Source organism: Rhagoletis zephyria, unplaced genomic scaffold (genome assembly GCF_001687245.7).
Source record: "Rhagoletis zephyria isolate East Lansing unplaced genomic scaffold, Rhagoletis_zephyria_1.1 Rzeph_scaffold_01548, whole genome shotgun sequence".
Classification (NCBI taxonomy): Eukaryota; Metazoa; Arthropoda; class Insecta; order Diptera; family Tephritidae; genus Rhagoletis; species Rhagoletis zephyria.
The window spans coordinates 107,693-119,299 of NW_016158632.1; the positions used below are offsets into that span (position 1 = coordinate 107,693).

The 11,607-nt window shown below is 36.5% G+C and overlaps 1 protein-coding gene across 1 annotated transcript in view; it reads right to left on the reverse strand.

Annotated features, from left to right (window-relative positions):
• LOC108364387 (dynein axonemal heavy chain 1) overlaps positions 1–11,587 on the reverse strand; it is a 20,473-nt gene extending 8,886 nt beyond the window's left edge. Inside the window, exons 1-9 of the mRNA XM_017618058.1 lie at positions 11,549–11,587; positions 11,322–11,490; positions 10,596–10,748; positions 10,166–10,458; positions 9,601–10,093; positions 8,881–9,070; positions 8,561–8,717; positions 6,599–6,694; positions 5,079–5,135 (exon numbers count right to left, since the gene is read on the reverse strand). Coding sequence (XP_017473547.1) covers positions 5,079–5,135; positions 6,599–6,694; positions 8,561–8,717; positions 8,881–9,070; positions 9,601–10,093; positions 10,166–10,458; positions 10,596–10,722 — 1,413 coding nt within the window. The 5' untranslated portion in view covers positions 10,723–10,748; positions 11,322–11,490; positions 11,549–11,587. The remainder of the gene's footprint in view (positions 1–5,078; positions 5,136–6,598; positions 6,695–8,560; positions 8,718–8,880; positions 9,071–9,600; positions 10,094–10,165; positions 10,459–10,595; positions 10,749–11,321; positions 11,491–11,548) is intronic.
• Positions 11,588–11,607: the final 20 nt, after the last annotated feature.

Here is an 11,607-nt window from a genome sequence, read left to right on the forward strand (position 1 = left end):
TTTTTTTTTTTTTTTTTTTTTTTAGAGCCACGACACAAACACATACGCATGTTAATAAACGCACATAAAAGAACCGGTAATGTTCATATGTTTGTGATAACAACGCAGTCGGGCAAATAGTCATCGTAATTGAAATGAAACAGTAGCAAACAATTGAATTAGAAATGTTTTGAAATAATAAACAGTTATAAATACTACTAAATAGCAACGCCACAAAAAAAGAGAGCATAGCACGCACACTGGAGATGGGCGCGGGATATCCGGTTGGTTGCGCAATGCTGGGAATGGTCGGTGTCGGGAGTCTTTAAAAAATTGCGGTCAGGTCGGGACAAAAAACCTTTCCCGGCATTCAGAAAGTTGTATTACCAAAAAATTACCAAAAAATGCTACCAGTTCGTTTCACCGTGGTTCTAAGTACGTTGGTAATGCAGTTAAATATTCAGCAATTCAGCTATGAAGAATTTTGGGAATTCTGGCATTACATATTTCACGCGGCAATACTTTGTTACCAGAGTACATAGAATGCGAAAAGGTTATAAAATTGTAATTACCAGCGCAGATTAGACCTGCATTAACCCGCGGTTCAATTTTGAAAAACTTTCAAGATGGGCGGGATCGATACCTAAAACTTGAATATCGTGATGGGCGAGATCGGGATTGAATATTTAGTCCAGTGCCCATCTCTAACACACACAAGCCCAAAATCACACCTACGCATGCACAGACGTATGCCACACGTTAGATGCCCTAAGTCCACTACAGTTGTATTTAGTAATTTAATCACATAGATATGGCATCATCCACATTATAATCAACCCTAGCCGTTCCCACAGGAGAGCCATAAGTGCGTTTCTTACATGGCGCATACACAAGCATTTACATACATATGTATGTATGGATGAGCACACGAATATGCGAATGTTTGTCGCCGGGCACAATGTTACAATCCCGAATCAGAAGTACACACAAATCTAATTTTAACGCCTTATTCGATTGAACAAAAATTTATTTTTATTAACCAAATTCGAAAAAGGAGGAGGTTATCAGTTCGTCGGAATATACTTATCTATATTACCGCATCACTTTGGACCACGTTTACCGATTTCTATAATTTTTTTTTTTTTTTAAGGAAAGGGGGTACCTCAGAGGTAGTCCCATACTAATTTAGATCGGATCTTTGGATCATCAAGAAATTAACGGTACTTTTATATGAGAATTGAAGTCGGTTTGGTTTTTTGCTTAAAAATTACTTGTATGTATATATAAATTTCTGTTTATTTGTGTATGTGCATATGACCAACAGGTTGTGAATATCGGCTGTAAGAATGTTTTCAAAGATGAGCACATGAGAGTGAGGTTTGGGATCTTCTCATGTTTTTTCGTCAGTCTCTTCCGAAAATTTTGTTATATAAAAATGATGATGTCACACAAAAGACGACTCACCTTATACTGAAGAAGAAAAGCAAACAATTTTTGTTTTCGCTCGAGCGAAGTTCTTGAAACGAGAGAGGAACGAGAAGCAAGGATTCTGCAATAAATCGCTTATTTTATAATCATTTATTATTAAGGGCCATAAGCCCCGGGATCTCTAGCGTGTATTAAGTGTAGCACCATCTAAATGAGTTAATCTGCGCCCAGTGAAAGTGTCACATTCACAGAGAATATGTTTTGGCGTTTCATCGCAAAAAGCGGCAAACATTTATTTCTGAAAGCTCAATTCTTCTGAAGCAATAACGAAAGGAGCAGTGTCCAGTGCAGTACCTAGTAAGAGTTTTGAGGTAGTCTCCACCTTAATTAAGAAGTTTCTTTGAAGATTCATTTCAAGGACAGATAAATCGTCTGGCTGGACCCTTATTTGAATGAAGATGTATTTTATTCAAAACACTTAATTTTAAGAAAGATGTTTTTTGTGGTGCAAAATATTACTATACGCTTTCGTTTTCAATGAATAAACTGATATAATCTTCATAAAAATATTTAAAAAAATTTAAAGTTGTGACTGAAACTTACAGGCCAACCTAAATATTCACGCACGCCGGCAATTTACTGTCAAAATTTTCTCATCCACATACAACTTGAATGGGGCCAACCGGAATTGAACGGCGTGTGTAAAAAGCTAACTCAAATTCGAAGGTTTGTCTTGCGTGACATTTCGATTTGACGTTTATACTCATTTGACAATTTTGGCACGACCATGGATTAAAATTGTATGCAAGAAACCTTTTAAATTTGACAGAAATGCAACTCTGAGAAAGCACGCGGGAAAATTTATTGCGGTTTATCCTTGGGTGTGTGCATAGAAAAAATCACGTCGGTAATATTAGGTTGAACTGTTAGTCATTTAAAAAGTGATTGCTACTAAAATAGAGATATATAGGGCATTTTCAAATTTATGTCGTTTTCTCTTTTGCATGGAATGGCCCAAAGACAATTTAAAGGGCAGACAAAAGTACTCATATTCTTAATTTACTTATACAACAACTACTATTTTATGTAAGCAAAGAAGAATACTTATAGTTTTTTGTCTTTGGAATTACTTAGCAGGTTTACACTCACAGGCGACGATATTTAAATACAACGACGCACAGTGGTCTGAGAGTGGCAGAAAGTCCTAATTTCGATATGTGTGGAAATATCCAAATAAGTGGTTGACTCGATTTCAAACATACTAACGGGTTTTAAGTATTTATTCAGAGAAAAACTACTCTAGCAATTATCAAAGGGCACAGGAAGTCGGTGTTGTATGAATTGAATTTTTATGTTGGAATTTTTATACGCATTTCACCGGCTCAGAAACGGTAGTTGAATGATTGATTGAAACAGGATTTGTCTTCATCCTCAATATCAATTTCAATAGTATGCAAGGGTCGCTCCAAATCATGACCTCATAATTTAACCTAATCCTTTCAGAGTTAAGGACAATGAAAATGTATGAAAACTGGTCAAAATTGGAGGACTGCCACGCTCACTACACTAGGGGCGGATATGGTAAATATTATACGATCCCAATGAAATTCGGTTTGTAACTTGGCTTATGCTAGGAAGACATACATCAGAAATATAGCAAAAATCGGTCAACTGCCACGCCCATCAGCTTTCCCAATTCTGTGTTCTAATCTGGCAAGGACTAATAATGATCCTCCAAAATAGCAGGAATATGGTGCAAGATGTATTTTTGCATAATAATCCAGAAAAATAACAACAAATGTGAATTAGCTACCAGCCACGTCCTTCCTCCCCGACACTAGTGGACAGGAATGGGAAATACTACATGATTTCATTAAAATCGATTTGTACTTTAAAACCCGAATTTCACTGAAATCGGATAACACTTCCCATTTCCGCCCACTAGTATTAAGGGAGGGGGCGTGGCTGGTCACCAATCCATGCAATTTGTTATATATCTTAAAAATAGATCTTGCACCAAAGTGTCTTTGCCACATTAGAATCCAGATTTCGGATGACTGGTGGGCATTAAACTTGACCGATTTTTTCCATCTTTCAGATTTATATGCTTCTAGGTTAGTGTGGTGGGCGTGGCAGTCCACTAAATTCAACCATTTTTCAATTTATTCATTCCTAGGCAAAAGTATTCCACGTAACAATTTTCAGACCACATTTACTACTTTTTGCCACATGTTAAATGTAGCTCTTCCATTGTGCGACGCTCGATAAGGTATTTGCAATTTAACCTTATATGAAAAATTCAAATATCTTTAAAAATAATGAGTTGATTNAGGGGGCGTGGCTGGTCACCAATCCATGCAATTTGTTATATATCTTAAAAATAGATCTTGCACCAAAGTGTCTTTGCCACATTAGAATCCAGATTTCGGATGACTGGTGGGCATTAAACTTGACCGATTTTTTCCATCTTTCAGATTTATATGCTTCTAGGTTAGTGTGGTGGGCGTGGCAGTCCACTAAATTCAACCATTTTTCAATTTATTCATTCCTAGGCAAAAGTATTCCACGTAACAATTTTCAGACCACATTTACTACTTTTTGCCACATGTTAAATGTAGCTCTTCCATTGTGCGACGCTCGATAAGGTATTTGCAATTTAACCTTATATGAAAAATTCAAATATCTTTAAAAATAATGAGTTGATTATTCACATGATTGATGTTTAGACAAGTTCGTTTCAATACTTATTTTATACTAATTTTACCCATGCGGGATCACAGTGCAACGCGGCCATGAACGCGCCGAGGGCGTCTTCATCGATGCTACCACCAGCAACGTCAGGTTTCCTTTCTTTTCCACATCACCTGAGAGCCCACATTCAAACTTTTATTATTTCAAAAGCGCAAAAATTCAGCTATTGTATTTAGTTTCGCTTCTCTCGCATCTCCCACTGCAGAAAATATTGTAGCAACAGAAGTATGCACAGGCTATGAAACTCACAAATATTATGAAAATGTAGCAAATATCCTTATTATGCGCGTCATGGCCTATAGTATTTGAATTATATATTCTGAATGTATGCTTTCTGAACGCATTCCCATTCTTTCATTTTACCACAAACATCACAACGGATGGAATGGATATTATATTCGTACATAAATACAAAAAAAAAAGTTTTCCTGTTAAAAGTTGTTGTCAAATAGAAATAAAAATAAGAGAAAATAACCAACCACAATAATAATAACAGAAACCACTTCCTACTTTGAAAATTAATTGGTAAGAAGTTGTTTGAGTTAGATTACATAAACTTAAGTGGAAGTTTACACAGCGAAATTATTACCAGTTTTGATTATCTTTGGTCAAAAGGAATTCTACATCTGAACAAAAACTATATACATATGTACATACATATGTATGTAAATATGTTCAAATTTACAAAAACTCATTGTATTCTTTCCAATCTGCTCAACTCGAAATATTAAAGCTGAATAAGACATTCTTGGCCAATTTTAATAAGCCCAGCAATCTGCAACTCAATTCACACCCACACCCTCTCACATAGCTGTTTTTGAATCAAATTGCGGTGAGAGCGAATCGCTAAAATCACAACATACACCCACATATACATTTAAATTATATTATATCGTTGAAGGGCGCGCCGAGAGACTTACTTGACGCATAGCAGTTAAAAATCCTTGGGGATTAAAGAATCCCGTCATCCAAAAGACCTTTCGAAACATATTCACATTTCGTTAATGCGCAAATTGAATTCGTGTGTATTCAGCCAGATAGAGAGCGGTGGTGGCAAAGGCCGCGGGCAGATAGCGCCGGCAGTCATCCAACGGCGAGCGCAGCAATTGCATCATCCACGTATTAAACGGCGGGAAGAGGAGAAAAGATATGACGTCACAAAACAATTAATGATTTCTCGATAATAACTAATGAACGAGACTTTAATACTCGTATATTTTTCATTAGGGTGGCTCTAACAATGGACTTTTTACAGATGTTGAAACATTTAACTGCCCTTCAGTTTGCTTCCAATTCATAAAAAAAACAAGCTACGCCTCGATAGGATACACATCGCTAGAGCTTTTAGGGAGGTAAACACCTAAAAGTCAACTACCATTTCTTAAAAAAAAAAATAAAACCTGGGGCCCATTCTGGTTCTATGAAACAGTGACGTGAAAATGAAAAATTCAAGGTCAGTGAAAATTTAATTTTTTTTACTTTATCGTTTCGCTATATCATTTTAAGCGATTTTTGATCATTAAAAGCTATTCCATCATCATCTAACAAGTACTTATTTAATAAATTATTGTGAGTTTATGACAATCATAATCCTCATAACAAGAGGATAGTTTTGAGAAAGACGCCCAACATTTCTTTTTCACAGCCACAAAACTTTGTGAAAAAAAGTTTTCACAGACAAATTAATTAATTTACATTTGAAAATAGAATCGTAATTTTATGTAAAGTGATGAACAATTTTTTCACTTCACGTTTTCACAGAACAGGAATTGGCCCTCTGACTAGAAAATCTCGAATTTACGATTTTGAGACGACATTTTTTAACACATTTTATGCCTTATAAAACTTTTATTATCGTTGTGAAATATTTTTTAAACGAAATTCTTGGCATTTGCATTTGCAAATTTGCATTTTTTCATTATATTGTTGACGTTTTTTTTTTACCGTTTACCTATTGTAGATTTACTTTCGAACTATAGACGCCTCGGCCGGTCTATCGTGAACTCCCTTAGTATAACATATCGAGGGCTGACATTCAATACCATCTATAAGCGATTTTCACAAAAACTGCCATCACCGATGGTATTTCTAACTTTGCAATCCAACAGCGAATTCTACTAACAAGCTATTTATAAGTGAATAACTCAGTGAGAGGATAGACAAGGATCTTGGTATGTGTTTATATATAAAAAAAATATGTTGATTTGATCCAAAAATGTTGGGTAGGCATGCATTAGGGCGCTTGATGTTAGTAGTCGCGCCTAAACAATAGGTCATTTTGTGAAAATTGCTGAAGAGAGTATTTAATATAAGCCCTCGATTTATAGTTTTAAAGGGGTATTCCAAATAAAGGTAATTTTTCAAGATTTTTCCTTTTAACTTACATATAATTTTATGAGATTATTTGCGTTTTTTATAGCTTCAATAAGCACTAACTCACCTTGGGTCGGTCCGTAGATATCCAAGTTCGGAATTGTGCATTTCGTTCGAGTAGCTCAGTGTACCAAAAGCCCAGAGTTGTAGATTCCCAGGATATCTGTGAATTATAATTTCCATAAGTAAATGCTTAATGTTGGAATACAAATTTTTAACATATCTTAAACGACAAGGTAATCATTTTAATTTAAGATGAAATAAGGATTATTAAAAAAATTAAAAAAAAATCACACTAACATTCCAAAATACATATAACTAATTTTTCTATATTAACATCTATACTAAAAATAAATGTACTGAGCTTCGTTTTTTGCATTAAATCCCATCCATCTGTAAAAAAAAAAACAAAAAAAAACTACGAATGCATTGCTAGCTGAAATTTTGCTAACCTTTTATATCACTCCGTATGTACACATATACATACACTCCAACGCATGTACATTAGAGTGGTTCAAAAAAAAATTTTTTTAATTCATTAACGCTACTTCAAATTATTGAGATTTGGGATAAAAAAAGAGGAACGTATTTTTTTATTTAAAAAAAAAAAACCTTTTTTAGAGGTCGCGCTGGTCGGTTTTTATAAAAACGCTGATGTTCCCAATTTTTTTACTTTCCTGGCTTGCAGCTAAAAATGTTGTTTTAACATATAATCACTCTGGTATTATTGGGGAACATTCTCTTAAATACATACATACCTGTCTTGGACAGTTAGAATGAGGCAAGTGTCCGAAAATATGCTTTCGAAAGGAGACTACCAAAATTAATACGTTGTTACTGAACGATTTACGCATTTTCATGGGTTGGAACTTGTTATCAGAGGGTTTTTGGGGTTTCTAATTAGAAATCTGAAGTGAGTTATTCAAAATTCAAAATGGCGAATCCAAAATGGCGATACATTTTTTTATGTTTGGATTTGATCGAAGCTTGGCACTCGGGATTTTTTGGGATCGCTGATGACGAATCTCAAATCAATTTTTAAAATTCAAAATGGCAGATCCAATATGTCTATCAAATTCTTATAAAAAAGCTACTCGAATTGAAACGTTGATACTGAACGTTTTAAGCATTGTCATGGGTCGAAACTCATTACCATTGGGTTTCTAATTACGAATGTGAGTTTCAAACCAATGCAATCATTTTTTTAAGTTGATCGCCATATTGGATCCGCCATTTTGGATTTTGAAAAACTGACATCATATGCATAATCAGAGATCCCAGAAATCCCCTGGTAACGAGTTTTAACCCATGACAATACTTAAAACGTTCCGTATTAACGTTGTGATTTTAGTAGTCTCTTTTCGAAACATATTTTCGGGCACTAGGCTCATTTTAACTATCCAAGACAGATATGTAATTTCTCTTTTTTTTACCACAAATAACAATATTTTGATGTTGCGTTTATGAATTTTCAAAAAGAGCGATTTTTTTAACCACTCCAATGTACATATAGATATGTTCGTATCGACATTAAACATACGAGTATGTATATTCATGTGAATTTGTCGAGCGCCGAATGCATTTGACAGTCAAATAAAAATCACTTTTGTACTTCAACTAACTGCGTAAGGACTTGTCTGACGCAGTTGGCTTCGAAGGAATTATCACTACTTTCTGCTATATCGCATTTGAGAATGCACAAAAAATACGAAAAAATTTATAGAAATGCTTACATACATATGTATGTATGTATGTATGTAAATAGAATGTATATAGTATGTGCCCTACAAACATCTTCCGACATTCGCCTAAGTAAGCTGATGAAGTGCAACCTAAGCTCTGGCTCAGACATCACACGCAAAATCACACATCGTACTTCAATAAAGAACTTTCGCACTTTTGACGTAAATTCATTATCGCCTACGCGTTCATTCATGCCCAGCCATGCCCTCTCCCTACTAGACAGAGTATATAAATACCTTTTACTAGATTCGTTTGAATGTACATATATACATACGTATGTACCAACCTTCATCCACGACTCCGGTATGCGTGCATCATACATGGCATCCAAGGACTCCTTCAATGCTGGACTCATCACAATGGTGCCATCAATTGCCAATTTCAAGTCGCACAAGCATGTGTACACCTTCTTAATCACTTTCTGCATGCGATCAATCTCTTGCCTGCAGATTGGTTAATTTAAAAAAATAAATTTAAAAAAAACGAAAAAGTCGGAGAATACCGATTCTCCACAACAACAAATGATATTCAATAGGTAATTATTAATATACAAAAAATGGAAGAGTAATCCAGCAACAGGCTTCAGGTGTGAAATGTGGCAATTACCTGAGAAAGATGTTCATCGGCAGGAGAATTCCCATGCGCATCAGGTTCTCACGCACCTCGTAAGCATTATACTGTGACGGAAGCTTGCGCAGCATGTCGTCCGCCAGCTGATAGACGATGCTTTCGCGTGACTCTCCACCACCACCACCACCCTCCTTCGGTTGTACGCTCAATATAGTGTCCAAAATACCTTTGCGTGAGTGGAAAATTATTAATTTTTTGCCGTAACGAAAAATATTTACAGACAAATAAAGGTCGGGGTTTGGGTTTGAAGCAGGCATATAAATAGCTACATATATATGTATATGTATATGTAAGTACACAGCTAAGTTTCATATTGTTACAATAGGTTAAATAGGTTAATTCATTGGATGTTCGCTGATATATTTCAAATACATACAAACATAGTTTGAGTATAAAATGTTTAGCACATTTATGAATGGATGAGTTGAGACATTGTTTTCTTCTTCTTCTTCTACTTCTACTTTATTACTCTTCCACGCAACGAATATTATTTTAGTTAACTCAGCAATTCTTCACATTTCAATTAACACTAAATAAACCAAAGCGCACATCTTAACTCACATAAATACCAACAAATATGCACATATGCACATATGTCCTAACGAATGAGCCCACCTGTGTCCTTTATCCTCTCATAACCAACTCATCTTACAGTCTTATGCAATTGTGCTGGCATCAATAAAAGAAGGCATTTACCTTTAGCCGAATTAATTTGATACGTGATGTCAGCATTGGAATGCAAGCCGAAAACTTCTGGCGTGTCATAAGCTGGCAAACTGTTTATGTAGTCGACAAAGCCTTGCAAACTCTTCGTATTCGGCACTTTGTATCCTTTGTGGAATTCGAATGAGTTGCTCAAGAGTCCCTCACAAAACCACACCGCCGTGAATGTGGTCAGCAGTCTCTTATCAAAATCATCAGTCACGCGACCACCGTACTGCACCTCTCCAATCATGTAGACCAGCGTCTGCCATGAGACTCCCTTCTTCGGATCCATTTCGTCCAAGTGATTCTGTATGAATTGCACGCTCGCCGCAAAGTCCGCCTGATTAAACTCATACGGTATGTTCCAACCCAGCGGCCCGAACTTCCTACGCTCCTGCACGATGGTGTGCAGAAATGCCACTGTGTACAGCAGTGGTGGCCATTGCGACGCGGCGGTGTAGTCGAGGAAGTCTTGCGTGAAAGCCTGTGGGCGGCGGCAAAGCAAAACAATACATCGTCAGCAATTAAAGACATGCAAACAACGAATACAGCTCACCTGGTAGCTGCGCTTTAGACTGGCGCGTATGCCCTGCGGCGGCTCATTGGTGAATTTAATGGCCATTTGGAGTAAGCCTATTGGAAAATCTGCATGTGGTTCAGTGGTCACCCACATGCGGAACGTATCGTCGATGTGTTCCGTCTCCACCAGCATATCAATGACCTCCGAACAGAACGGCAATGAGAGATGAACATTCTGCAACAACACCCAGCCACCGCCGGACATTGAGTCCATTATCATTTTGCGTGCATGGCATTCCTGGCCCTGGCCCATGGATACCGATTTCAAAGCTAAAGCAGCCAAAAATGAGAATATCCTTTACGTTAGTATTTTTTGCGCTCCTGTGGCTGAGAGTGAGTGTTATGTGTGTGTGTGTGTGTGGCAGTGTGAAAGTGAGTTCAATGTAATGAAACTGTTGTGCGCTTACGTATGCCCTTTTGCTTAGCCAGAGCTGCGATTTGTGTGGTGGGGTCTGAACCAATTGATAGCAGGCAAACGAATGGCGTGCGGGGCTCTGATTCTCCCCAAGTAACTTCGAGGTCCAATATCTGCATCTCGCTGTATTCCGGGCCTAGAGATTCTGCAAGGATTAAATTTCAGAAAAACAATCTTAATTAATATAACATACATATATAGATAGATTCGCGTGCATTGTACGTTACACAGGTACCTCTACACCCATATACTATACTTGTATATTAGAGTGCATCACTCTTCATACGATAAAAAGTTCAGTACTATTTTTCCATCGGAAATACAACATTTTATATATTTAAAGACTTCCGCCAAAATGTTGGGGAAAAATATTACAACTTACGTCAGCTGGACCCATTTTAAAATACATGCATCAAAAAATGAGTTTTATATGGTTAAAACTACTTTAAATTTATTTTTATTTTTTAATAATCAACTCAGATAATATACGAGTTCAAGCTTAAAACGTCTGCATAAAATGTTTAAAAATTGTATCAATGGAATCAAAACAATGAGTTTTTGAGCTACTTTCAAAACGGTATAGCTCACGTAAATCTTAATATTTTTCTGAAACATTTCGCCAAAAGTTTTAAAATAGATATAATAAATTTTATAGTTCCGGTAGGAAAACGGCAACCTTTTTTTGGTGATGCACCCTATAGTATGTGAACATACGTACCCTCTATGTACTTCTTAGCCTGTGCAATTGTACGGTCCGGACACCATGAGCGCACTAGCAACAGCTTTCGGAAGCCGTCCAGAGATTCCTGATAGCCACATGGTATTTCCTCGTTTTCAGGTTTTTCGGCTTCGTACCAAAAGCGCCAGTCCTTTTCATTTGCTTCGATCTGTACAAATTTCAGAATGTATCTGCGATCTATGCATTGCGGAGCTTATTCAACTCACCAGTGACAACACATTTGAGAATGTTTCCAATTTGCTGATTTCCACCAAATTCAGCCAGG